This window comes from Dromiciops gliroides, chromosome 1, assembly GCF_019393635.1.
Source record: "Dromiciops gliroides isolate mDroGli1 chromosome 1, mDroGli1.pri, whole genome shotgun sequence".
Lineage (NCBI taxonomy): Eukaryota > Metazoa > Chordata > Mammalia > Microbiotheria > Microbiotheriidae > Dromiciops > Dromiciops gliroides.
The window spans coordinates 50,365,167-50,389,893 of NC_057861.1; the positions used below are offsets into that span (position 1 = coordinate 50,365,167).

At 52.5% G+C, this 24,727-nt stretch overlaps 1 protein-coding gene across 3 annotated transcripts in view; it reads left to right on the top strand.

The window, feature by feature from the left end:
- Positions 1-24,727, top strand: part of MAST3 (microtubule associated serine/threonine kinase 3) — a 90,348-nt gene that overhangs the window by 37,598 nt on the left and 28,023 nt on the right. For all 3 annotated transcript variants that reach the window (XM_043970822.1, XM_043970801.1, XM_043970811.1), the window contains 13 exons: positions 6,661-6,749; positions 6,961-7,033; positions 8,934-9,012; positions 9,772-9,932; positions 10,165-10,240; positions 11,655-11,864; positions 12,893-12,994; positions 14,221-14,353; positions 16,839-16,906; positions 21,406-21,491; positions 22,120-22,328; positions 23,049-23,187; positions 24,492-24,624. In XM_043970822.1, coding sequence (XP_043826757.1) covers positions 6,661-6,749; positions 6,961-7,033; positions 8,934-9,012; positions 9,772-9,932; positions 10,165-10,240; positions 11,655-11,864; positions 12,893-12,994; positions 14,221-14,353; positions 16,839-16,906; positions 21,406-21,491; positions 22,120-22,328; positions 23,049-23,187; positions 24,492-24,624 — 1,558 coding nt within the window. The remainder of the gene's footprint in view (positions 1-6,660; positions 6,750-6,960; positions 7,034-8,933; positions 9,013-9,771; positions 9,933-10,164; positions 10,241-11,654; positions 11,865-12,892; positions 12,995-14,220; positions 14,354-16,838; positions 16,907-21,405; positions 21,492-22,119; positions 22,329-23,048; positions 23,188-24,491; positions 24,625-24,727) is intronic.

The window sequence follows — 24,727 nt, forward strand, 5'->3', positions numbered from 1 at the left end:
GATAACTAGCATCCTACCTTGTGAGATATTGGTGAGGATCAAATGAGGTGAATGGATGAGAGCATCCTACGCCTTAAAGTACTGTGGAGATCCTGGCTCTTGAGCAGGTAAAGAGAAAGCAGGGATGGGGCTGATGAGCTAAACTCATGCCTCCCCCTTCCCCCCTTTTCCAGTGATTCATCTCTTCTGTTCCTCAGCCCTTCCTTTCCCCATGTGGACGGTCTGGGGTTGGAGTGACCCAGCCAAGAAGGCATCTCTGACTCTTCCTCCTGCCCTTTGGTAGGACAGGGAGACTGAGGGACACCTTATGCACCAGCTTAGGGGGAGAGGGCAACAGGAGTGGGTTGCTGTCTCTTGGGGGTTACCAGGCCTGACTGTTTGGCCCCCTATTCCCTGCTCCCCCTCCCTCCCTCTGTGTTTTGTCCAGGGCAGCCCCTGCTTCACATAGATGGAGCATAGAACCTAGGATCCTGGGCAGTCCTAGAGCTGGCTTTAGATAATTATCCAGTTCCACTTCTTATATTACAGAGAAGAAAACAGACCCCCTCCCCCCTAGAGGCCTCAAACTTAGCCAAGGTCTCACAGCTAGTAGGAGGGGGAAGGGCACTCTGGTGCCAGAGTCTCTCCTCCTGTCCATCCCTTCCTTGAGTCTCAGTTTCCTCCTCTGTCGAATGAGGTGGTTGGATGAGACAGCCTCTGAGTTCTGTTGCAGCTCTAAATGTCTGATCCTGTGTTCTAACCTGTGAGCTGCACAGGGCCCCTGGCCAGGATGCAGGTGCTTGTGGGTTTTATTATTTCCCCCTTTTACAGAGGTATAAAGGGGCTTGCCTGTGGCCATGCGGGTACAGAAGTCTGCTGACTCTGCCAGCAGGATCCCTTCCTAGCCTGGCAGAACTGGGAGGAATGTTTGGACTGTTCAAATGGGAGTCAGAGGCAGATGTGAGGAGGGAAAGCAGCCCAGGCGTGGGGTGGCAAGCATAGCTTAGGCCAAGGAAGATGGGGGGAGGAGGGGGCGCAGTGCTACAGAGTAGAAAAAATGCTCCCAGGCCATGGCTCACAGGAAACCACAGCAGCCGATCGAGTCAACCAGCAAGGCTGCTTTTAGAGACTGTCAGACAGTGTCTGAGTGGAGAAGGCCCCCAGAACACAGAATGTCAGGCCTGGGAGAACCCTTAGAACGTGGAATGTCAAGAGCTGGAAGAGAACTTAGAACAGAATTAGAAGGTCAGATCTGGCAGGGAAGGAAGGAAGAAAAGAGACAAGCCTCTATTAACCACCTACTATGTGCCAGGCACTGTGCTAAGCATGTCACAATTATCTCATCTGAACCTCGTAACAACTCTGGGAGGTAGGTGCTGTTATTTATCCCTATTTTGCCATTGAGGAAACTGAGGCAGATGGAGGTAAAGTAACTTGCCCAGGATGACACAGCTAGTTAAGTATCTGACTCCAGGTCCAGCCCAAGGCCCTCAGAACCTAGAATGGTAGAACTGGGAGGGCCCTTAGAATGCTGAATGTCAGTGTTTTGGTGTTTTTCTGAGCCGCCCTGTTAGACTCAATAGCCTGCTGGGATTTCCTTGTGAATGAAGACTTTTTTTTTGGGTGGGGCAATGAGGGTTAAGTGATTCGCCCAGGGTCACATGGCTAGTGTCTCCTGTCTGAGGCTGGATTTGAACTCAGGCCCTCCTGAATCCAGGGCCAGTGCTTTATCCACTGCGCCACCTAGCTGCCTCTGAGTGGTAACTTTTTGAGCATCTTTTTATATACTCTGTGCACCTGTGAGAGCAAGAGTTCTGACCTTCTCTTCTGAACCTACAGCCTGTAGGGTCCTGGACTAAAGTAGACCTAGACCTTGTGGGGGGATCCCCGAGATTCACATTAAGTGAAAAAATTTCTTTAGGGAGCTTTTTTCCCCATCAGCTTGCTTCCTTTAGTCATTCAATCACCAAACTTCCTATGAACTCTTGCGGTTGGAGCCTAAAAACAAGGTCCCTGCCCTCAGGGAGCTTACGGTCCAAGAAAGCAAAGGGTCTTAGCCTGGGGTTTCAGGTCCAAATCTTCCCCCAACTCCCTAAAAGTGGCAGGAGCGTTAGCTCCAAAGTTGGAGGATCTGGGTTTGAATCCTCCCTCCTCTGCTTACTCCCTATCATGTAGACTTAGCACTTTCTGCGAGGGTCTCCACCTCTCTGGGCCTCAGTTTCCTCAGCTATAAAATGAGGACCTCTTAAGGTCCTTGCTCCAGCCTTTGAGCCTCTTCCAGTACTTTGAGCAGGGAGTCGGGAGGGGTCACTGGAGACAGCAGTGGCCTAGGAAGGCTCCCTGGAAGAGGCAACCTTGAGCCTTGCAGGAGGGGGGTGAAGGAGGAAGAGGAGTGTGTCCTAGGATAAGAGGTAGAAACAGCCTTCCCTGCCCAGCAGAGACCAGTCTCCCCCCACCCCAGTGTCTTGTGATTTCCTCCCTCTCTCGGGGCTCCCTCGACCGAGATCAGCCCTGTGATAACACCATCACATCCTTTGACAGGGGACAGGGCGGGGAGTGGGTTCTGGTTTTTGCCAGGGCAGATTTTCCATTTGGTTTTGTGTACACACATATGCTCCTGGGATCCCACTAAGCATCAAGGGCAGCGCTTCCTCCCTGCCCAACACAAGGCCATCAGTGCAGGGAGTGGCCTGGCCAGACGCCCCTCTTGTTTCCCCAGCCGGTAGACTAGGCTAGACTTCAAACGGGAGAGATGGGGGTGGGCTGGGCATTCAAGGACAGGAAGTTTTGCTGAGGTTCAAGTCAGACTCCTCATAAGCATGTTTACAGCTGCCCCTAAGGAGGCAGCAGACAGACAGCTCCCTATCAGTGGAGGTCTCCAAACAAGGGCTGGATGGTCCCTTGCCAACAGTGTTACAAAGTGGATTTCCTGTTGAGGTATAGATCGGACCATGTCCTTGTCCCCAGAGGTCCCTTCTCATTGCTTTCATGTGATTATAGATTTACAACTGGGTCAGACCTTCAAGGCCCCCTCGTTTTACATTAGAAGAAAGTGAGGCATAGAGACGTGAAAAGTCACACATATAGTAAGTGGCAGAGCAGGGTTTGAGTTGGGGTCCTCTGCACTCTTTCCTGGACTCCTTTCCAGTCTTTAAGCACTTACTCTGTGCCAGGCATCATGCTAAGTGCTGAAGATACAAAGAAAGGCAAAAGACAGTTCTGCCCTCAGAGAGCTTACATCAGATGGGGAAGGCAACATGCAAATAGCTATGTACGTGCAAGCTGCATCCATAAGGATATAGGAGGGGGACTTGGGGGAGCTAGGAGGTGGAGATGAGGTGAAAGGGCATCCCAACCATGGGGGAGAGCCAGAGAAAATGTCAGGTGATGTGTTGTTTTCATGGAACAACCAGGAAGTTGGTGTTACTGGATCAAAGAGTACATGGTGGGGAGGAAGGTATAGGAGGAAGCTAGGCTATGAAGGGCCTTGAATGTCAGAGCATTTTCTTTGCTCCTAAAGGCAGGAGGGAGCCATTGAAGGTTCTTGAGTCAAGGTGTGACATGGGCAGACCTGTGCTTTGGGAAAAATCACTTTCGTGATTGAATGGACAGTGGACTAGAGTGGGGGGAGATGGAGTGGAGGTCTGCAGGGTATTGTAATAGTCTGTGTATGAGGTAAGAGGCTCTTCAGCAGGGTGGGGGGGCAGTGGCAGAGGAGAAAGGGGATGTATTCCAGAGATGCTGCAGAGGTGAAATCGATAGGCCTTAGTAACAGCTTGGATGTGGAGGGGTAGGAGATGGCGAGGAGTCCAGGATGGCTCCTGAGTTGAGCCTGGGGGGCTGGGAGGATGTTATCCTTCACAGTCATCTAGAAGTTTACTGAGACGGGGTGGGGGGGGGGGGGGGAACAGTCTAGATGATGAGTTCAGTTTTGATATGTTGAATTAAGGGCAGTCATAGAGAAGCAGGAAGCTTCAAGTCCACCTAGATCTGCCTTGTTTTACAGGTCAGGGGAACTGAGGCACATGGAGTCAGGGGTAGACCCGGGGCTAGAACCCAGTGCCCTCGACTCCCAGGCTGTGGTTGATTTTTACTCTTACACTGCATGACATGTGGTGCTGTATTTATTCAGCAGACATAGTGGCACGGTGGATAGAGCCCTGGGCCTGGAGTCAGGAAGACCTAAGTTCAAATCTAGCTTCAGACACTTTGTGATCCTGAGCATTCTGTCTCAGTTTCTTTACCTGTAAAATGGAGATTTAGTATACTTACTTTGCAGGATTGTGGTGAATATCAAAGTTCGGAACCTGGCACATAGTATGCTCTTAATAAATGCTTATTTCCTTCCCTTTCCCCTTCTCCTGGCCGAGACCAATACAGGGGAGGGGTACAGCGCTAAATGAGACCCTCTCCCTGATTCTTCTTTAAGAGGCATAACGAATGGCCTGATGGATGAAAATCCGACTTGGAAGCAGCAAGAGCCAGGGGGCAGAGCCCTCCAACCCAGGGAGATCTTTTAGCCTTCCTAGTCCTTTCATTGGTAAAACCAGCATAAGTACAAGCAGCTCCCTCCTCAGGCTGTTTGAGGGACCCCATGAAGGGAGGCCTGAGAAGTGCTTGGCAAACCTGGCGGGATTATACGATATCGCAGCTCTAGTCATTTTATGATCGAGCAAGTATCTGTTAAGTGACTGCTCTGCGCAGAGCCCTGTAGCCAGGAGTGAATTAGGAAAGAGAACAGGCGCTGCCCGCATGGAGCTCATGGTGACCCAAGGCCCTGTAAATTGGGGAGAATAGTTCCTGTACCAATCTCCGTCACAGGGACCCTGGCGGGGCAGGGGAGTGATGGGACCTGCTCTTTGTGGTGGTAGAAATAGGCCCATCCTGTTCCTGGAAATCCCTCCCTGAGTTTAGAGCCCTGGGTTTTCTCTTCCTCTGGGAGGGGCTTTGCATGGCGAGTGCTCAGAAAGACCAGCATTTCTGCCTCCGTTTCCCCATCTGTCAAGCCCATCCAGCTGCCCTCCGCAGGGTTAAATGAGAATGCGCCAGGAGGGCCCCACCCCCCACACACTGCAGGATTAGGGGGTGCTACCAGGCCTCATCCATCCTCAACTGGGCTTGTAGGGTCTCCTTCTTGCTTGCTCCTCCCTCTCCATGTACATGTGTATGGTATGGATATACGTGTGTGCGTGCGTGCGTGTGTGTGTGAGTGTGTGTGTGTGTGTGTGTGTGTGTGTGTGTTTTGTGGTGGGGGCTTTCTGGAGAAGGCAGCCGCTCTGGGGAGCTCCAGGGAGCGTTGGTGGGCTCTGTGGGCAAAGCTTCACTTGTTGAGGTGTCAGGAGCTGTTCTTTGGGTAACTGCGTGGGATGGGGGAGGCTCCCTCCTTCAGCTCATCCTTGTTAGAGGGGGCTTGGTGCAGAAGGCTGAGGGGCCCCCGACTTGTAGCTGTTCCCAAAGGGTCCTTCTGGAACCTGGACTCATTTACTGACCTGGCCTTGCCAGCCTGAGGCTGGTCCTCGCGGGAGGGCAGGACTGAGCCATAGTCTGGTTGGGGAGACGAGTCACACACCCAGAAGAGAGAACAAGGAAGGGCCCTGTGGGAGCAAGGGTGAGGATATAAGGCTCAGAAGGAGAGTGGGCTGGGGCAAGGGGGAGAGAGAGAGAAAACTGTTTAGCCCTGGACCAGTCCTTTAACCTCTCTCAAAGTCAGTTTCCTCATTTGTAAAGTGGGAATAATAGCACTTACCTCACAAGGTTATTGCAAAGATCAAATGAAAGAATAGTTGTTAAATAGTGTGAAAACTTTAATGTAGGAATGTTAAACATAGAGCACATATTGTCAGAACTGGGCAGGCCCTTAGAACCCAGAGCTAGGAAGGCCCTTAGAACGTGGAGTGTCAGAGCTTGGAGAGCCCTTAGAACATGGGATGTCAGGGCTGGGAGGGGAATGTTCTAAGGATGTGAGGCTCCTTCAGGACACTGACTATTTTACCAATACTTAGTACTGTGCCTGGCACATAGTAGGCATTTAACATTGCTTGTTGATTGTTTGGTCAGTTTTAGGCCAGACACACATCAGGAACTGGGGAATGTCTAGAGAAGGGCAGGTCACGTGGCGAGAGGCCTTGGCCTTTGTGTGCTTGGCGAATGTTTGAAAAAAATGGGCTGTTTAGGCTGGAGAAGAGCTGCCTGTGGGTATGGGAGGGGGAAAGGGGAGGGAAAGATGTGATGGGCATCTTCAGGTATTTGAGGGGTTTTCCTGTAGCTGGGGGCTTTTGTGGGCCTGGCCTCGTTCCGTTTGGGCCCAGGGAGCAGAGACAGGAGCTGCCTTGGAGGTCAAGGAGGATTTCCCGGCTGTGAGAGGCACCCCCAGTGGAATGGGGGGGGTCTGTTTCAGCACAGGCCGGTCTCTGGGGTTCCTCTCAGCTCTTGGGGCCCCTTAGGAAAGATCTTGGACATGGGGCCCGAAGGAGGTGAGAGCTAGGCCTTTGAGACCCTCTCACCCAAGCCCAGAGTGTGCTTGGGCATGGCTCCTCTGAGGAGCACAGGTAGCTTCCTTTGGCCGAGTACAGTAGGAGTGGGGGGTGGCATACATATGGGGATGGCTGGCACCAGGAGATGGGGGTTCCCAGGGTCCTCTCCCTACCTGCTCACTCTCTCCTGGTCTCCTCCCCCTTGCAGCTGCCGCAGTGGCAACAGGAAGAGCCTGGTGGTGGGGACACCCTCGCCTACCCTCTCCCGACCTCTGTCCCCGCTCTCCGTGCCCACAGGTGAGCGTGACCGGAGCTGGGAGGGGCATTGGAACGTGAGGTGTCAGACTCATAACAAGCCCCCAGCCATCCTCACTCCCCTCATCTTGGGGGGTCTGAGGGCCAAATGGATGTCACACATGTTGGGCAGAAGGTGTGCCCCCAGGTGTGGGAGGGATTGATGTCAGCTGCACGACTCAGTTTCTCTTCCCTTTCCAACCCCTCCACATAGCTGGCAGCAGCCCCTTGGACAGTCCCCGGAACTTCTCAGCCAGCACGACTGTGAACTTCCCCTTCGCACGAAGGTGAGTCTTCATGCTCTGGCGATGAGGTCCAGCGGGGGGCGAGGGAGGGGGGAATGCCATCTTTGGGAGGGAGGGGCCTTCCTTCACACTCAGGATCCGAGACCTAGAACTGGAAGGGACCTCGGAGGTCGTCTAGTCCCAGCCTCCCATCTTACAGAAGAGAAAACTGAGACCCTGGCAGTGAAATGACTTGTCCAGGGTCACACAGGGAGTTGGAAGAGCCAAGGCTGGAACTCACGGGTGAATCCCCTAAATCCGGCTTTGGGCAATGTTAAAGGTTTTTCCCAGAGCCCCGAGCACAGATCATGAGAGTGTTCTGTGTCTGGTTGGGGCCCCAAGCCTTAAATCCCATCTTTCCTCCTGTCTCTCCCCACCCTCATCCACCCTCCTTCCATGCCCACCTGTGCCCGCCTGCTCCCTTCTGTCTGTCCTTCCCTGTTCTTGGCTGATAACCCACCAATCTTCACGCAGCTATGGGCCCCGGACTGACAGGTAATTTCTTCCAGGAATTTGGCACAGGTAGCTTCCTTTGGCCGAGTACAGTAGGGGTGGGGGGTGGCACACATATGGGGATGGCTGGCACCAGGAGATGACCTGACGGTGAGAGGTAGGGTGCTGTGGGAGTCAGCTGACCCGCCCCCCCCCCACCCCCCAGATCTGAGAGCCGCACTTTAGAATATAAGCTCCCTGCTTCACCTTCTCCCGAGAAGTCCCCTCCCAGCACCTCCAAAGAGGTTTCTCAGAGCTGATCCTGGGCCGGGGAGTGAGGGGGGGGTAGTAAGAGGGGGCATTCTGCTCTGCTATCAGGGAGCTGGCTAATGGGCTAGGGAGGGAGGACCTGCCGCCAGCCAGGAAGCAGTCACGCAGCCAAATGAGACAAACTGGGCTTTGCCACTGAGCCCAGTGTAGTCTTGGCAGTGAGTCCCCAGCACTCCAGGAAGAGGAGAGATCACCGTGAGTGGGAGCAGTCAGGGCAGGCTTCCTGGAGGAAGGGGGCTGCCACCTGCTCGCCCAGAGTTTGAGGATCTCCTCCAGTTGGGATAGGCCTCGCCACTCACTGGGAGAAGGCCTGGGACGACCCCGTTCGGTCCTTCTCACTTTCCTCCCTCTCCATTTTCTCCCCTCTTTCCTCTCCCTCTTCCTCAGCCCCTCTCAAGGTGCTTATGAGGGTCTTGCCACTCCTTCCAGGAAATCAGCTCAGTCCATAAAAGCACAGGGCCGGGACTATTTTTAAACATTAGATTCTTGGACTCCTTCAGTATACTCAGGATCCCAAGCCGGGGGCGAGCAGTGGGGGGGGGGGGGGGGGAAGGACCCAGGGCCTCTGGCCTCACAGAGACCTGCACAATTCTCCCCCCTTCTGCAGCCCCAACAAGCATTCCACCACCCAGCACTGGCCTGGACTCTCCCAGGGCAGCCGAGTCCAATTTGGAGAGTCCTCCCGATACGGAGGGAGCTGAAATCTGCCTCTGTGGTACCCATTGCCCCTCCTTCTGCCTCTGGGGCCAAGCACAACCATGCTCCTCCTCCTTCCACTCAACTGTTCTGTCCTTCCCTCTCCTGTCTCCCCTCCCACCATCGCGAGTCTTCCCGTTTCCTTCACATGACCCTCCTGTGGCTGTGTTTCCAGGCTCCTCACTCTCCCTCCCAGGCAGTCTCCGTCATGGGCTTTAGGTCTTCAGTTGTCCGGGCAGAAACGGGGTGACCGCTGGTTCAGGCTTTTATAAGGGGGACGCCTACTTAGGTTTGGGTTGGATAAGGCGTCCTCTGAGACCCCTTCTAGTTGTGTGCCTCACTTCCCCAGCCAGACACAGCACTCAGTGGGGTCTGTGTTCACACCCTTCCTCCGAGGCTGCCCCAGCCCAGTTGCCAACCTTCCCCAAGTTGTTTCTTCTTCCAGGGCTGATGGCCGGAGATGGTCGCTCGCTTCCCTCCCCTCCTCTGGCTATGGGACCAACACGCCCAGCTCCACTGTTTCGGTAAGGCCCTCTGGGTTCTCTGGCTGGAGGGCGGAGAGGGAGCCTCAGGAAGCCCGGGTGTGGGTCTGGAATTCCGCCCCTGACACCTCCAGCCCCTTCTCTGAATTTGAGGGTAAACTTTTCTCCAGGTCCTCAAACATTTCCCTGTCTGGGATTGTATTTGACTTCACACAACCAGGCTGCTGAGGCAGGCTGGGCAGGGGTCATCACTCCCATTTGACAGATGAGAAACCAGAAGCTCAGGGAATGGGAGCATCTCAGGCGAAGCCACATAGCAGATAAGTGGCGGAGCCGAAGTGGTTCCCAGGTGCCTCAGAGTTCTCTCCATGGTCACCTGCAGCCTTGTAGCCCATCTGGGAGCAGGCAGGACCACCGTTATTATCTCCATTTGACAGATGAGGGTACTGAGGCCCATTCGGCCTATGGTAATTGGTTTGTCATTTGCTCAGAGCAGGTGAAGACCCAACTTCAGTATTTATTAAGCACCTGCTATATGCCAGGGGGAAACAAAACTGTCCCTGCCCTTGGTAAGCTTCCATTCTACCAAGGGGGAAGCAACACACACACGTAGGTCCCCAGACCCTGCCTTCACAAGGCTTACAGTCTAGCGGGGCAAGTGGAGTAAGTCTTCTACGGACGTGATGTGCTGGCACAAAGAACGTCTGTGACCCCGTCTGACCTCAAGGTTGGGCTCCCAGCCAGGGGCCAGGTGGCCGATGAGCCCGAGGCCCACAGCCTTTCTTTCTTCTCCTGCTCAAGTCCTCCTCGTCCTCCCGAGAACGGCTGCACCAGCTGCCATACCAGCCAACGCCAGATGAGCTCCACTTTCTTTCTAAGCACTTTCGCAGCTCGGAGAGCATCGTGGACGAGGATGGCGGCCGCCGCTCGCCCTGCATGCGGCCTCGCTCCCGCAGCCTCAGGTATTGGGGCCGGGAGCATCTCTCCTTTGGGTCTTTGTCCCTCCCTGAGCCCTAGCTCCAGGGCCTGAGGGGCGTGACTTCAGTTCCTTCTGGACCGGCCCCAAGGCAGATGTGGAGTGGGGAAGGGGCCTTAGTGCCTGGCAGTAGTCTCCAGCCCAGCTCCTCATTGCATGACCTCATTTAGATCGCGAGAGACCTAGTGTATGAACTGGCATTGTTTCCCCTTTTCCAGCCCTGGGCGAACCACAGGAGCCTTTGACAGTGACGTTGTTATGATGAACCATGTCTACAAGGAGCGATTCCCCAAGGTTAGCCTCCTCAGTGGGAGAGGGCTGCTGGCCAGCTGAATCCCGGCTGGAAATGGGGAGGTGGGTGGGGATGTTCTGCTTGGCCCCAAGGACAGAATGAGGAGCAGAGTGGGGGACGCGGGCAGAGACTTGGTGATCTGGGGCAGCTTCCTAAAAACTGTATCATCCCATAGTGAAACCAGGGGCCTCAAGAGTCTCCAAGCTGAGGTTGCAGGGCTCCTTGTCTGGGATGTCGTCGGGGAGATGCTTGCTCAGGAAGGAGTGGGGCGATGTGTCCTGTGGTTCATGGGACATCCCCTTCCTGTCTTGGCACACAAACCACAGCTGGGTATAACAGTGCTCAGACAGGTTCACTTGAGACATGGAAGGCAGTCGTCCTAGGAAGGGGGGCACGGTTATCCTGGGAGCTGCGAGGCAGCCTGGTCCCCAGAGAGCCCTACAGTGGTCTCCAGGGGCATTAGGAGGAAGGTAGGCCCTGGGTGGGTGAGCCAGAGGAAGGTGGCAGCTATGGGAATGGAAATTGGAATGGAATGGAAGCACACCCCGCCCCCGCCCCACATCAGCACCCTGGGCCCAAGCCCCATTTGTCCCACACTAGTTGTGGCTCTCCAGTGAGTCTCTGTGCCTTAATGGGCTGGAGGAGGTCAGACTCTTGGGATCCTTTTCTAGGATTGCAGCTGGAGGTCAAGCATCCTGCTCTCTCTAACACTATTTCACACATATGTAACACATATGTAATGCTCTATAATGGGGTTTCTTAACCTTTTTTGACATCACAGACTCCTTGTCAGAATCATGTTGATAAAGGCATAAAATATGATTCAGAGGATTACAAAGGAAATGAATTCTTTTGGGGAAAAAAAAAACAAACCCCAACATTCAGAGACCCCTGGGGGTCCACAGGCCCTGGGCTAGGAAGCCCTGCTCCATATATATGCACTGTCTCACTTGTTCTTTGCAGTGTCCCAGGGAGGTAGGATGTACAAGTGTTGATATTCCCATGTTGGGGAAGGACAGAGGAGGAAACTGAAAGGCATTCCACCCAACACACATTTGTTGTGTGTCGTGTATTATACAAACTAAGGGCTGAAGGCAGTACAGAACTGAATGAGGTAGAACCTCTTCTTTCAGGGGACTCCCCATCTGCTGGGGAAGGGAGGAGATCAGCACACACACTGGGGACACAGAGGAAAGGACTTGCCAAAGGTCATGTAGGTTATAGTGACGGAGCCAGTAGATGAGACCTTTATGACCCCTGAGCTCAGCCCCTTTATTTTACAGAGAGGAAACTGAGGCCCAGAAGGGAAGGCATTTTGCTTGGGGCTCCCACGAAGAGCCCACGGTCTACCCCCCCCCCCCCCCCCGTCTTTGTCTTGACTCCATCCACCTTCTTTATCTTCCCCTCCCCACACAGGCCACTGCCCAGATGGAAGAGCGGCTGCAGGACATCATCACCACCTTCTCCCCCTCCAACACCCTGGCCCTGGCTGATGGGGTTCTGAGCTTCATTCACCACCAGATAGTGGAGCTGGCTCGCGATTGCCTGGCCAAGGCTCGGGAGGACCTGGTCACCTCTCGCTACTTCTTGGAGCTTCAGGAAAAGCTGGAGAAGATGCTGCAAGATGTGAGTGTCCCCCTTCTTTCCCCTTCCTCTTCCTTTCTCTTCCCCCTCTTCCCTTTTCCCTCTTTGCCCTTCTTTTCTTTCCTCTTTCTTTCCTTTTGTCCTCCTCCGTTTCCCCCTTCATCTTCTTTTCCTCTTTTTCCTTCCCTCTCTCCCTTCTAGCCCTCTCTTTTCCCCTCTTCTTTCTCCCTTCTCTCCCTTACTTCTTCCTTTCTCTTTTTCCTCCTTTTCTCTTTTTTTCCTGTCCTCACTTCTCTTCCCTTGTTCCCACCCTCTCTTCACCCCTCCCTGAAAGCCCCAGGTCAGGAGAAGTGGCAGGAGAACCCGCCAGAAGGGCCTGCAAGGGGCTGGAGGGAAAAGGCAGGTGATCTGAGCAAGAATACCATTGATAGGATCTTTTCTTCAGATTGGCCTTAAGAGGTCACCTCCATTTTATAGATGGAGAAACTCGACTCCCAGCGGGAGGGGAAAGGACTTTTCTGTGGCTAAAGAGCTCTGGATCAGGGCTGAGACGAGCCCAGATCTCCCAGCTCCTGAGCTAAAGGCTTTCCCCTTCTATCACACGTTCCTCCTCAGCTCCAACTAGGCAGACCTTTAGCCTTCCTAGCTCCCTAGCAGAGGAGAAGAGAGTAGGTCTGGGGACCCAGCCACCTTGAAGGAAACTCCGGTGAATAGGAGGGTCTCCTGCCTGCCCAGCCCCAAGAGACAATCAGGCAGTCTGACGTGAAGAGATTGGGTGACAGCGTGGGTGGGGAGGCCATCAGCGGACCCAAGGGACTCAGGTCCTGGCTGGGGAAGCCCTGTGTCCTCCCTCAAGTCAACAAGGATTGTTCATTTTATATGTACTTGCATGTATGCGTGTGCACATCTGTGCCTCATAGAGCTACAGCTACGGGGAAAGCCCGTCAGTCTCTGCTCCACGATTGTTCTCTGTGGCTCCCTGGAGCCATGAAAGGCAGAATCACTTGTTTGGAGGCGGACGCCTTCCCAGTTGCTGATGCTCTTTGCCCCACTTGTGTGTGACTCCACAGGCCCATGAACGCTCAGAGAGCCAGGAGGTCACCTTCATTGGCCAGCTTGTTCGAAAGCTCTTAATTGTCATCTCACGCCCAGCCCGACTCTTGGAATGCCTGGTGAGCACATGGTGCTTAGCTCAGATGGGAACTGCCTACCTTGGGGAAGAAGGGAGAGGCCCTTCGTTGAGCTGCGCCTTATCAGGTTGCTCAGCACCAGGGCCTCCAAGAGAAGGCCCTCGCTTTGGAGCGTCCGTCCCGGGACAGCCCGGTGTGGGTGGACATGTCGTCTGCAGATTGCGTAGAAGCCCAACGTGTTGGACAACAGAACCAAGATCTAATCCAAGAGCATGGATCTCATAGGTCTCAATGCAAAGTTCTACACTTGGCCTCAAGCAATCGCTAACCCAAGCATAAGATGGGGGAGGCAAGGTTAGGCAATCAGAACGTAGGGGAGGGGGAATTAGAGGACTTGGGGTTCAGTACAAAGCACAGTGAGATGTCGCTTATTAGTGAAGGGCAGCCAGAAGGAATCCCATCATCTTGGGCTGTATTTAGAGCCAGGATGCTGAGAACGAGGGAGGCGATAGGTCCCCTGTACTCTGTCCTGGTCAGACCCCATCTAGAAGGACCCTTGGGGACTTGTGAATAGACAGGTCGGACTAGGTAATCATATGACCTCTTAAGACCCCATCTGGCTCTAAGTTTATGATCCAATGGCTGGGTCCCTGTCTACCTTGTGGAGCTCAGCTCACCCACAAAGCAGGCCTAACCACTTGGCAGACAAGTATTATGGACCATCAGGGCTGGAGAAGGGCCATTTCCCTTTAGTTAAAGGGGATGAAGAAAGTCGTCTTGGAGGGGGTGGCATGGGAGCTGGCCTTGAAGGATGGGATAAAGGGTTAGGGTTTGACAGAGGGGGTGCAGTAGGAACAAGCATGACACGTGACTGGTTGGGATGGGACTTGGAGAAGCCTCAAAGCCAAAGTACTGTTCCCTTCCCATGGGGTGCATTGTTGGCGTGGGCCAGTGGCTTCTCCCCACCTGCATACATTGGCAGCTCCTCCTCAATGAATGGTGGGGGTGAGGGGGTGATGGGGGTGCGCTGCGGGCACGGCGGTGTGGAGAGGTTAGGCAGCCTGCCCACGGGCACGCAGCTGGTATGTGTCAGGAAGGACCCCAACTGGGGTCTTCCCTTGGCTAGGGCCAAGAGCCTTCAGATCCTGAGTACGATGTACCTAGCTCAGGGCTCAGCCCCCCTTCTGTTGGCATCTGCCCGGTGGGTTTGAGCATCGGTGTTGGAGATTGGGTTCCATTCCAGCTGTTCTCCCCACCCTGCTTGCCAGGAATTTGATCCTGAAGAGTTCTACCACCTCCTAGAAGCAGCGGAAGGACACGCCCGGGTGGGTCAGGGCATCAAGACAGACATTCCCCGATACATCATTGGGCAGCTGGGCCTCACCAAGGACCCACTGGAGGGTAAGTGGGGGAAACCAAGGCAGCCCTCGCTGGAGTTCTGAACAGCAGAAGGCCGGGAGCTAGTCTTGGCCTTGCTACTTGTTTGCCTCAGGCAAGTCACTGTCTCTGGTCCTTGGTTTCTCCATTTGTAAAATGAACAAATTGGACTCAGAATTGCTAGTTCCTACTAACTGTGCCCTTCTATAGTCTAGGTTCTGAGGCCCTCCTGCTCTGTTTTTCTGGGATCTAAGGGCTTTCCCAACTCTGACATTCTGAGTTTAAGGGCCCTCTCAGCTCTGATATTCTCTGTTCTAAGGGCCCTTCCAGATCTGACATTCTGGGTTCTAAGGGCCCTCTCAGCTCTCATATTCTCTGTTCTAAGGGCCCTTCCAGCTCTGACATCCTGGGTTCTAAGGGCCCTCCCAGCTCTGATATTCTCTGTTCTAAGGGCCTCCCTCAGTGTAGCCAACTTTTTCAATAAATTTAGCAGGAAAGAGAGGGGCAGAGAAAGGGAGATGGCTGGAATAGTCAAGGGAAGTCTCTTTTAGGAGCATGTTTGTAGGCAAAGGGGCAAGAGCCCGTAGAGAGGGAGAGGCTGAAGAACTTGAGCCTCTATCCTAGTGAAGTCAGAGGGGTCACCTCCTGCCTGGTGGGGTGAGAGTCAGGAAGACCCGGGTTCAGATCCTCAGTCCGACCCTGGGCTCTCACCTCAGCTGCTCGGGCCTCATCTGTAGAATGGACACAGCATTTGCCCCAGGGCCCGCCTCTCCAGCTTATTGTGAGACCCAAGAGCTGAGCTGTGGAAGGCCCTTTGCATGATCTGCAGTGCTGTGTAATGAGCTTGTGTCATTACCATGCGTTTTGTATTCTTTTGGGAATAAGGGGCTTCTGCACGTGGCTCACAGGCTGGAGGAGAAGCAACCAAGGCAGTTGGTTGAGCCAGCTGACCTCTGAGGCCCCTTCAGCCCTTAGTCTACCACTCCCCACAGACGTTGCTATTTTTCTCTATGGCACTTTTTTTTTTTTTTGCAAGGCAATGAGGGTTAAGTGACTTGCCCGAGGTCACACAGCTAGTAAGTGTCAAGTGTCTGAGGCTGTATTTGAACTCAGGTCCTCCTGAATCCAAGGCCAGTGCTTTATCCACTGCAGACGTTGCTATTTTTCAAGGAAGCTCAGTCCCTGGAAACTTCCAGGTGATGGGGGCGGGGAAGAGGAGGGGGAAGAAGCTTCCTGGGTGTATGCCAAGAACCCTGTGCTAAGCAGATGTGATATGTAGGCGGCTAACTGCTTGGTGCTAGGATACTTCACTTCCCGGCATCCTTCCCCTGAGCAAAAGATTGGGGTGCTTTCATCCTGAGACTTCTAGGCCTCGTGTCACTGAGGACTTACCAGCCAGTTATCTAGGGGGTAATTAGAAGGCTGGAAAGTCAAAGCTAGGAGGGCCCTTAGAACACAGAACTTAAGAGCTGGAAAGATTCTTAGAACACAGGAGGACAGAGCTGAGAGCACCCTTAGAAAAGAACTTCAGGGGGCAGCTAGGTGGCGCAGTGGATAGAGCACCGGCCCTGGATTCAGGAGGACCTGAGTTCAAATCCGGCCTCAGACACTTAACACTTACTAGCTGTGTGACCCTGGGAAAGTCAATTAACCCCAATTGCCTCACTTAAAAAAAAAAAAAACTTCAGAGCAGGGAGGGCCCTTAGAACACAGAAAGTCGGGATGGCTAGGTGGCACAGTGGATAAAGCACCGGCCCTGGATTCAGGAGTACCTGAGTTCAAATCCGGCCTCCGACACTTAACACTTACTAGCTGTGTGACCCTGGGCAAGTCACTTAACCCCAATTGCCTCACTAAAAAAAAAAAAAAACCACAAAGTCAGAGCTAGGAGGGGTCTTACAGACCATCTGTTCCAACCCCCTTATTTTATAGACTGCGGAACTTGGAGGGGAAGTTGATAGGCCTGCCTGAGGAGCAGGAAGGGACCTCCAAGGTCCCCCAGGCTGGTGGTATCAAACTCAAAATAGGAAGAGATCACTTAGAAAACTACAAATGGACATTAGCTATGTTGTATTGTATTTTTATTTATTTTATTATACATTTCCCAATTCCATTGTAATCTGATTCAGGCAGCAAGGGGAATTTTGGGGGCTACTTGTCTCAGATTTAGTCTAACCCTGTCACTTGACCTCCAGGGAAGGAGGTTGACTTGTCCAGAATGACAGAGATGATAAGTGGGGCCATCTCCACCGAGCTTTGTGGAAGAGGCATCCTTCATGGGTCTTAGGTGGGAGGCTGCCCTCCACCCTCCAGCCAACTGTAGTGTCTGGTGATTCCTGCCCTACCTAGGGAGGCACCAAGCGAGCCGCAGGCTCACCCACAGAGCTGGGATTGGCATGAGAGGACAGCCTCTCCTTGGGTTCTCCCCAGGCCTGAGCCAGCATTCCCCTGCCCACCCCATCTCAAGCCAGACCTCCCTCCTTCCCTCACTCTGTCTTTGCCTCTCCAGAGATGGAACAGCTGGGTCCTCTGGATGCTGGTTCCTCAACTGCACCTGATGCTGGAGACCCATCAGAGGTGAGTGTGCCAGGCCCTGGCTTCAAGAGTCAGTCCTCACTGGTGCCAAGGCCCAGTACCAAGGGAGGATCAGAGGTGGGGGAATATTGAACGAGGGAGGGATTGGTGTGTCTGGGCATTACCCGTGGCCGCTGGCAAACTTCCACTGGCTAGGCGAAGCAGAATGGGTTGGGGTCAGGAAAACCTGAGATCTAATCTTGCCAAGACAGCCTTGCTAGTGTATGACCTGGCCAAGGCAAATGGGGATAATAGTCCTTACCTCTCAAGGTTGTAATAAATGTAATAGTACTTTGCCAGCCTAGAGTTGACCTACCATTGTGAGCGACCATTGATTGTGATGGGATCTCCCTCTCAGAGGTAGCTAGTGGACAGTGGGGGGTGCTCCAGACGTTGTAAAAGGGGGCATTGCCTTTGTGAACATTGTGACAACCTTCGCCTGGCGCCTTCTTCCTTTGAAGGGAACTCAGTCCCTGTCTGAGCCTCTGCAGGGCAGGGACCAGAGTTCCCCTGGTTTGCTGTGGTGGGAGGGAGGGATGGCTAGCTGGTTGTTACCACAGGAGCCCAGGCTTAGGACGCTTGCACTGGGAGAAGAGTCCAGAGTCTCCAGTGGGGCTGTGGGGGAAAGGCAAGTAAGTACCCCCTCTTGGGGAGCTGCTCTGGCTGGAGAAGCCAGGAAGGTGGGAGCTGGTGTGAAATGCGGCTTCAGCAGAGGACTTGAGGAAAGAAGGCAGCCTCTTGTAACTTGTCAGTTGGAGAAATGCCAAGGGGCTCTGGAATCCTGGAGTCAGGAGGGACTTTAGGGGTTCTCTTCTCCCTTGCCGATCTCATCAGCTCCCAGAGATTCAGCCATTTCCATGCTTATGGTACTGAGATGCACTTTTCCAGGCCTGTCCTTTGTGCAGACATAATAGGTGCTTAATGAATGTCCAACTGAAAAAGCCTTTATTAAACACTTAATTACTGTAAATACTTACTGTATACTGGAAGGAGACACGTACACATGGTGGAGTGTCAGTGGGAAGAGATATGTTGGTTTGGAGAGTTACAGGGAAGTTGATTGAGACTCTTTCTGGAAACAAGGACAGTTGATTTCATTGCTTCTGTTTCTTTGATTTGATTACTTGGATTTCCAGAACTGGAAAAAGGTGGTAGGGACTGGGACAGCCAGTGTGGAGAGGTCTGAGCCGTGGAAGTGAAACATGGCTGCGGCCTAGGATCTAAGTGGAGTGGGCAACAGATTCCTGCCATGGAGGGACTTGAGTCATAGACCAGGCATCATGGCAGGTGTAGGGAGTGAGGGGAAGGACTCCCCTTTTATGGAAGCCCTTGCAAACTAGTCATCTGGCTCTGCTTGAATCCTTGAAAGGGCTGGCACATGTAATGACTGAGTTACAGTCGGTGATACTTGAAAAGATCATGGGGAGGAAAGGGAGGGAGGGAGGGAGGGAAAAAAATTTAGTACACTAAATCTTATGAAAATGAATGTTGAAAACTACCCTTGCATGTAAATGAAAAAGAAAATAAATGTTTGTTGAAAAAAAAACTAAAAAAAAAAAAAGATCATGGAAAACCCCAGGGTGCCATGAGATTGGGAAAGCTAAGTGTACTCCTGGGTATTTTTTTAAATTATTTTATTATTTTCCAGTTACATATTACATATAAGGATAGTTTTCAACATTTGTTTTCACTGGGTTTTTAGTTCCAATTTTTTTTTCTCCCCCCCTCCTTCTCTCCCTCCTCCCCAAGACGGAAAGCAGTCTGATATAGGTTGTACATGTACAATCACATTAAACGTATTTCTACATTAGTCATCTTGTGAAAGATGAATCAGAGCACAAAGGAAAAACCTCAAACAAGAAGGAAAAAAAAAAAAACAGTCCAAAAGTAGAAGCCGTATGGTTCAATCTGCATTCATAATTCACACTTCTTTTTTCTGGATGTTGAGAACATTTTCTATCATGAGTTCTTTGAAACTGTTTTGGATTGTTGCACTGCTGAGAAGAACCAAGTCTATCCCCATTGTTCATCACACAGTATTGCTGTTACTGTGCACAGTGTTCTCCTGGTTCTGTTCCTCTCACTCAGCATCAGTTCATGTAAGTCCTTCCAGGTTTCTCTGAACTCCTCCTGCTCATTGTTTCTTACAGCACAATAGTATTACATTACATTCATATACCACAACTTGTTTAGCCATTCCCAGTTGATGTGCATTCCCTCAGTTTCCAATTTTTTGCCACCACAAAGAGAGCTGCTATAAATATTTTTGTACAAATGGGTCCTTTTCCCTTTTCTGTGATCTCTTTGGGATACAGACCTAGCATTGGTACCACTGGGTCAAAGGGTATGAACAGTCCCATAGCCCTTTTGGCATAGTTCCAAATTGCTCTCCAGAATGGTTGGATCAGTTCACAGCTCCACCAACAATGCATTAGTCTTCCAATTTTTCCATAGCTTCTCCAACATTTATTATTTTCCTTTTTTGTCACATTAACTAATCTGATAGGTGCAAGGTGGTACCTCAGAGTTGCTTTAATTTGCATTTCTCTGATCAGTAGTGATTTAGAGCATTTTTTCATATGACAATAGATAGCTTTGATTTCTTCATCAGACAACTACCTGTTCATATCCTTTGACCATTTTTCAATTGGGGAATGACTTCCATTCTTATAAATTTGATTTAGTTCCCTATATATTTTAGAAATGAGGCCTTTATCAGAAATGCTGGCTGTAAAAATTGTTTCCCAGTTTTCTGCCTCCCTTCTAATTTTGGCTGCATTGCTTCTGTTTGTAAAAAACTTTTTAATTTAATGTAATCAAAGTCTTCCATCTTGCATTTCATAATATTCTCTATCTCTTGTTTGGAAATAAATTGGTCCTGGTTTTTTCTTTAAAGGAAGAGAACAGGTTCTACACACTCTAGACCAGTGAAACTCTAGAATGGATTGTTAAAGAGATGGCTGGCAGCTCTTTTTGTGGTGGCTAAGAATTGGAAATCAAAGGAATGCTCATTGATTGGGGAATGGCTAAACAAGCTGTGGTATATGATGGTGATGAAATATTATTGTGCTATAAGAAATGACAAGCAGGGTGACTTCAGAAAGTTCTGGAAAGACTTGTATGAATTGATGTATAGTGAGGAGAGCAGAACCAGGAGAACAGTTGTGCACAGTGACAGTAATATTGTTTGTGAATATTAACTATTCTCAGCTATACAGTGATCTAAGACATTCCCAAAGGACTAATGATGGAGGATACTCTCCACCTCCAAAGAAAGAACTGATATTGATGGAATAGACTGAAGCATGCTATTTTTCACTTTATTCAAGTTTTCTTATACAAAATGGCTAATATGGTAATGTCTTACATAATTGCGCACGTATAGCCTATATCTGATTGCTTACCACCTCAGGGAGGGAGGGGTGAGGGGAAGGAGGTAACAGGGTATAAAAATTGAAACTCAAAACTTTCTTTAATAATAATAAGCATTGGGGCGGCTAGGTGGCGCAGTGGATAAAGCACCGGCCCTGGATTCAGGAGTTCCTGAGTTCAAATCCGGCCTCAGACACTTAACACTTACTAGCTGTGTGACCCTGGGCAAGTCACTTAACCCCATTGCCCCATAAAAAAAAATTTTTTTTAAATAATAATAAGCATTTTTATGGAGAGAGGGATGGAGATTTGCTGGTGAACCTCTCTCTAGAAGGGAAAGCAGCAGTCACAGAAGCAGCATGGGGCCTCCATCCCAAACAGGGCATGGCAAGATGGGGACTGGACGATGGAACGGGCAGTTGTTGGATGATAGATGACAGAGAAGCAGAATTTGTCAGGGGCCAGACTCAAACAGTGGTAGTTAATGGTTTGGTGCCAGCACGGCAGGAGGGACCCTGCTCGGCACGCTGATCAGCTGGGAGGCCCAGCCGACACACCGGGTGACGGGCTCCGAGAGGATCCTTTTGGGTATCGGTTGGATCTTTTCTGACTCAAGCTCTTTGACTCTGATCTTCAGTGACAGGGGCCTCATGACCTCCTAGCCTTCCCGTGGGGCTGATTACTTAGAATCTTCCTTGAATCTTCCCATATCCCCACCAAATGGTCTCTAGGAGGGTTTATTGGAGCCTTGAAGGCAGTTTCACCCTCTCTCACTGTACCAGTGAAGCAGTTTGCCCAGAGGCTTTCAAGTTGTGGGAGCGGTGACTCAGCTCTGGAACCTGAGTCATAGGATCCCAAATCCGGAGCTGGAAGGGGAATGAAGTGACTCCCCAAGTTCACATGGGGCAGAGCCAGGATTTGAACCCTGATCCTCTGACTGCCAAGTTTGTTGGTCTTGAGCCGTCTCTGCTCTCTGAGGCAAGGCATGGGTTGGCCTACCTCTCCTTTCAGCTCCTCAGGGTTCCTAGGTCAAGGGAGATGATTTCTTGGGGCTCTCAGGCAGAGAGTGCCTCTCCCCAGGTAGACCAGAGGCTGAGGAGCCCCCTCCAATTTCTCTCGGCTCTCTTCAGAACCGGTGTCTCACCGTCCCCTCCCGGAGGAAACCCTGTGAGAGCGACTTTGAAACTATCAAGCTGATCAGCAACGGGGCATACGGGTAAGTGGGGGACATAGTTTCACCACCTGAACTATGGGCACCAATGTCCTTGGCCCGAGGGCTGAGAAGTAATTAGTTCATTGGGCTTCTCTGCCAGGGCAGGCCAGAGAGGCTGCTGGAGCAAGATGCTTTGAGCTTTATCTGCAGAACGTGGAATGTCAGAACCAGGAGGGCCCTTAGAACTCAGGATAGCAGAGCAGGGAGGGCCCTTAGAATACAGGATGGCAGAGCAGGGAGGGCCCTTAGAACACAGGATGGCAGAGCAGGGAGGGCCCTTAGAACTCAGGATAGCAGAGCTGGGAGGGCCCTTAGAATACAGGATGGCAGAGCAGGGAGGGCCCTTAGAACACAGGATGGCAGAGCAGGGAAGGCCCTTAGAACACAGGATGGCAGAGCTGGGAGGGCCCTTAGAACACAGGATGGCAGAGCAGGGAAGGCCCTTAGAACACAGGATGGCAGAGCTGGGAGGGCCCTGGGAGGACCTTAGAACCCAGAATGTTGGAGCCCAACAGGACCTATAAACATAGAACATAGACAGTCACGGTTGGAAAGGCCCTTTGAAGGTAGCTTGTCAGGGCCGGGAGGCTTTCCACCATCATGCCCTTCATCCTCTCTTTTCCCCCACCAGAGCTGTGTACCTAGTCAGGCACCGGGAGACCCGCCAGCGCTTCGCTATCAAAAAGATCAACAAGCAGAACTTAGTGCTCCGGAACCAGATCCAGCAAGTGTTTGTGGAGCGTGACATCCTCACCTTTGCCGAGAACCCCTTTGTCGTCAGTATGTTCTGCTCCTTTGAGACCCGCAGGCACCTCTGCATGGTCATGGAGTATGTGGAAGGTCAGTACTGGGGCAGCTAGAGGCGGTGGTGGGACCTCTGCCCTTTGGGTCAAGAATCCCAGGTTCCCCTCCCAGCTCTCCTCCAGACTTTCTGCGTTACTGGGTGAATCCCTTCATCTCTCTGGGCCTCAGTTTCCCCATCTGTGAGGATTAAGGGGTTAGACCGGGTGGTCTCTAAGTACCCCTCCTTGTGCCAACATTTTGTGGGGTTTTTTTGTTTTTTGGTTTGGTTTTTTTTTTGTGGGAGAAGTGGCTTGCCCAGGGTCACACAGCCAGTGTCAAGTGTCTGAGGCCAGATTTGAACTCAGGTCCTCCTGAATCCAGGGCCGGTGCTTTATCCACTGCGCCACTTAGCTGCCCCAACATTTTGTGTTTTAAGACCCTTCCCAGCTCTGACATTCCATGTTCTAAGCCCCCACTCCTATCCCGAGTCCTTTCATTCTGGGTTTCAAGCCAATTGGATGACAGAGTGCTGTGCCAAAGATTTTAGCAGAGGGCTGAGCTCCTGGCTTCCTTCACTGGCTCTGGCTTCCCTGCCTCCCTCAGTCATTCTCTGTGGCCGGCTCAGCTCATTCCCTCATTTGTCAGACCTCTCCTGGGTGAGGCCTATGTGGAAGGCTCTGAGTCAAGGGGCCAAGGAGAGCTTTGCTCGTCTGGTTTCCCTCTTCCCAGTGGAGGCCGGGTCGTGCCTCATCCCTCTGGTGCTTGGTCTTCCTGCAGGTGGGGACTGCGCCACGCTGCTGAAGAATATGGGCCCCCTCCCTGTGGACATGGCCCGGATGTACTTTGCAGAGACTGTGCTAGCTTTGGAGTATCTACACAACTATGGCATTGTGCACCGGGACCTCAAGCCAGACAAGTAAGAGGAGGCCAGGGCCGGGAGGGAAAGCATCGGAGAGGCAAGAGCTGTGGCGGGGACTGGTGGGGGTGGTCTGCAGGGGGCAACTCCTACGAGGGCCCCAGAGCCGAGAGACGGCAGCCCCCCACTTCACAGATGAGGAAACCGAGGCCCCTGTCGGGGAAGTGACTTACTCAGGGTCACACAGTTAGGAAGAGCAAGACCAGAATCTAAACCCAGGCTCTCAGGTTCTAGCTCCTGTTCACCTTATTCTCATCCTCGTGGGGAAGAATCGGCGCCCCAGACCCAGATCTTATTGGTGACTTGGGGTGTGGCCTTGGGCACCTCACTTCCTTTCTGGCCTATCGAGTCCCTCCTCCCCGAGTTGTCCCTGTTCTTCTTGTAGGGGATAGGGTCCTAAGCTGGACTGTGGGGTTCTAGGTTTTGCCCCTGCCCTGCCCCCGCCTCGCTGTTGGGCTCTGAGCCTGCTCCTTGCTTCTGGCTCTGAAAGCCCCTTCCTTCTTCCCTCTAAAATCCTGTGCTCACTCTTCCCACGGGATGACAGGGGTAAGGGGAGGAGCCCTTTGTGCTTGGGTGAATGTGACATTGCTTTAATTCCCCCCAGCCCTGAGCCGCACCAGCCAAGAGCTTCCATCCCTGTCCTTGTTTTCTCCTCTGTGGGCATCCTTACGCCCCACCTGCTTCTGGCAGAATGTGCCTGACAGGGCACTGAGGGGAAAAACAGCAAAAGGAATTGAGAAATGGGTGTTGTTGGGCACCCGGGCTCAGTTTGGTTTCTGTGGTTGGGCCTGAGGGTCACTGAGAGCTTCCCGCTAGGGAAGACAGAAAGGGAAGTAGGGGGAGCCAGCCATGCTTCTTGGGCCTCGGAGCCCCCGAGCAAACCTCCACGGGCATGGCTTTAGAGGTGGCCGCTGAATCCCGGGAGGGGGGTTTTATCCTGTGGCAGCTTGGGCCGGATCATACAGGGGTCAGTGTCCACTCCCTCATTCCCCGGGCAGAGACACTGTGTATGGATGAGGGCTGTGGCAGTGGGTGGGAGCTTGGGCTGGATGCCTGAGGTCCTTCCCGGCTCTGCAGTGCAGGTGCCTGGTTCCTGGTGGTCCGAGGTCCTTTTGTTCTCTAAGCCATCCCCGGAGACAGAGCCCCTGCCTCAGGTTTTCCATGAGAACAGGAGGAATGGTGGCCCGAGCACAGGAAAGTCCCAGCTTCCCTGGTGTATGTAGGGCCCTGCTTGGCCCTGGCCCTCGGCTCTCTTCTCTGGCCAAGCCTTGGTGACAGGCGCCACCCCAACTGCTCTGTTGCAGCCTCTTAATCACCTCGCTGGGCCACATCAAGCTGACGGACTTCGGGCTTTCCAAGATCGGGCTGATGAGCATGACCACAAATCTGTACGAGGGGCACATCGAGAAGGACGCCCGGGAGTTTGTGGATAAGCAAGTGAGTGTCTCCTGTTTTCCCGAGAGGTTTGGAGAGGAAAGGGGTTAGGATCCCAGGACGGGGTCATGGAGGTGGCCAGCGAGGGTGGCGGGTGAGGAGACCA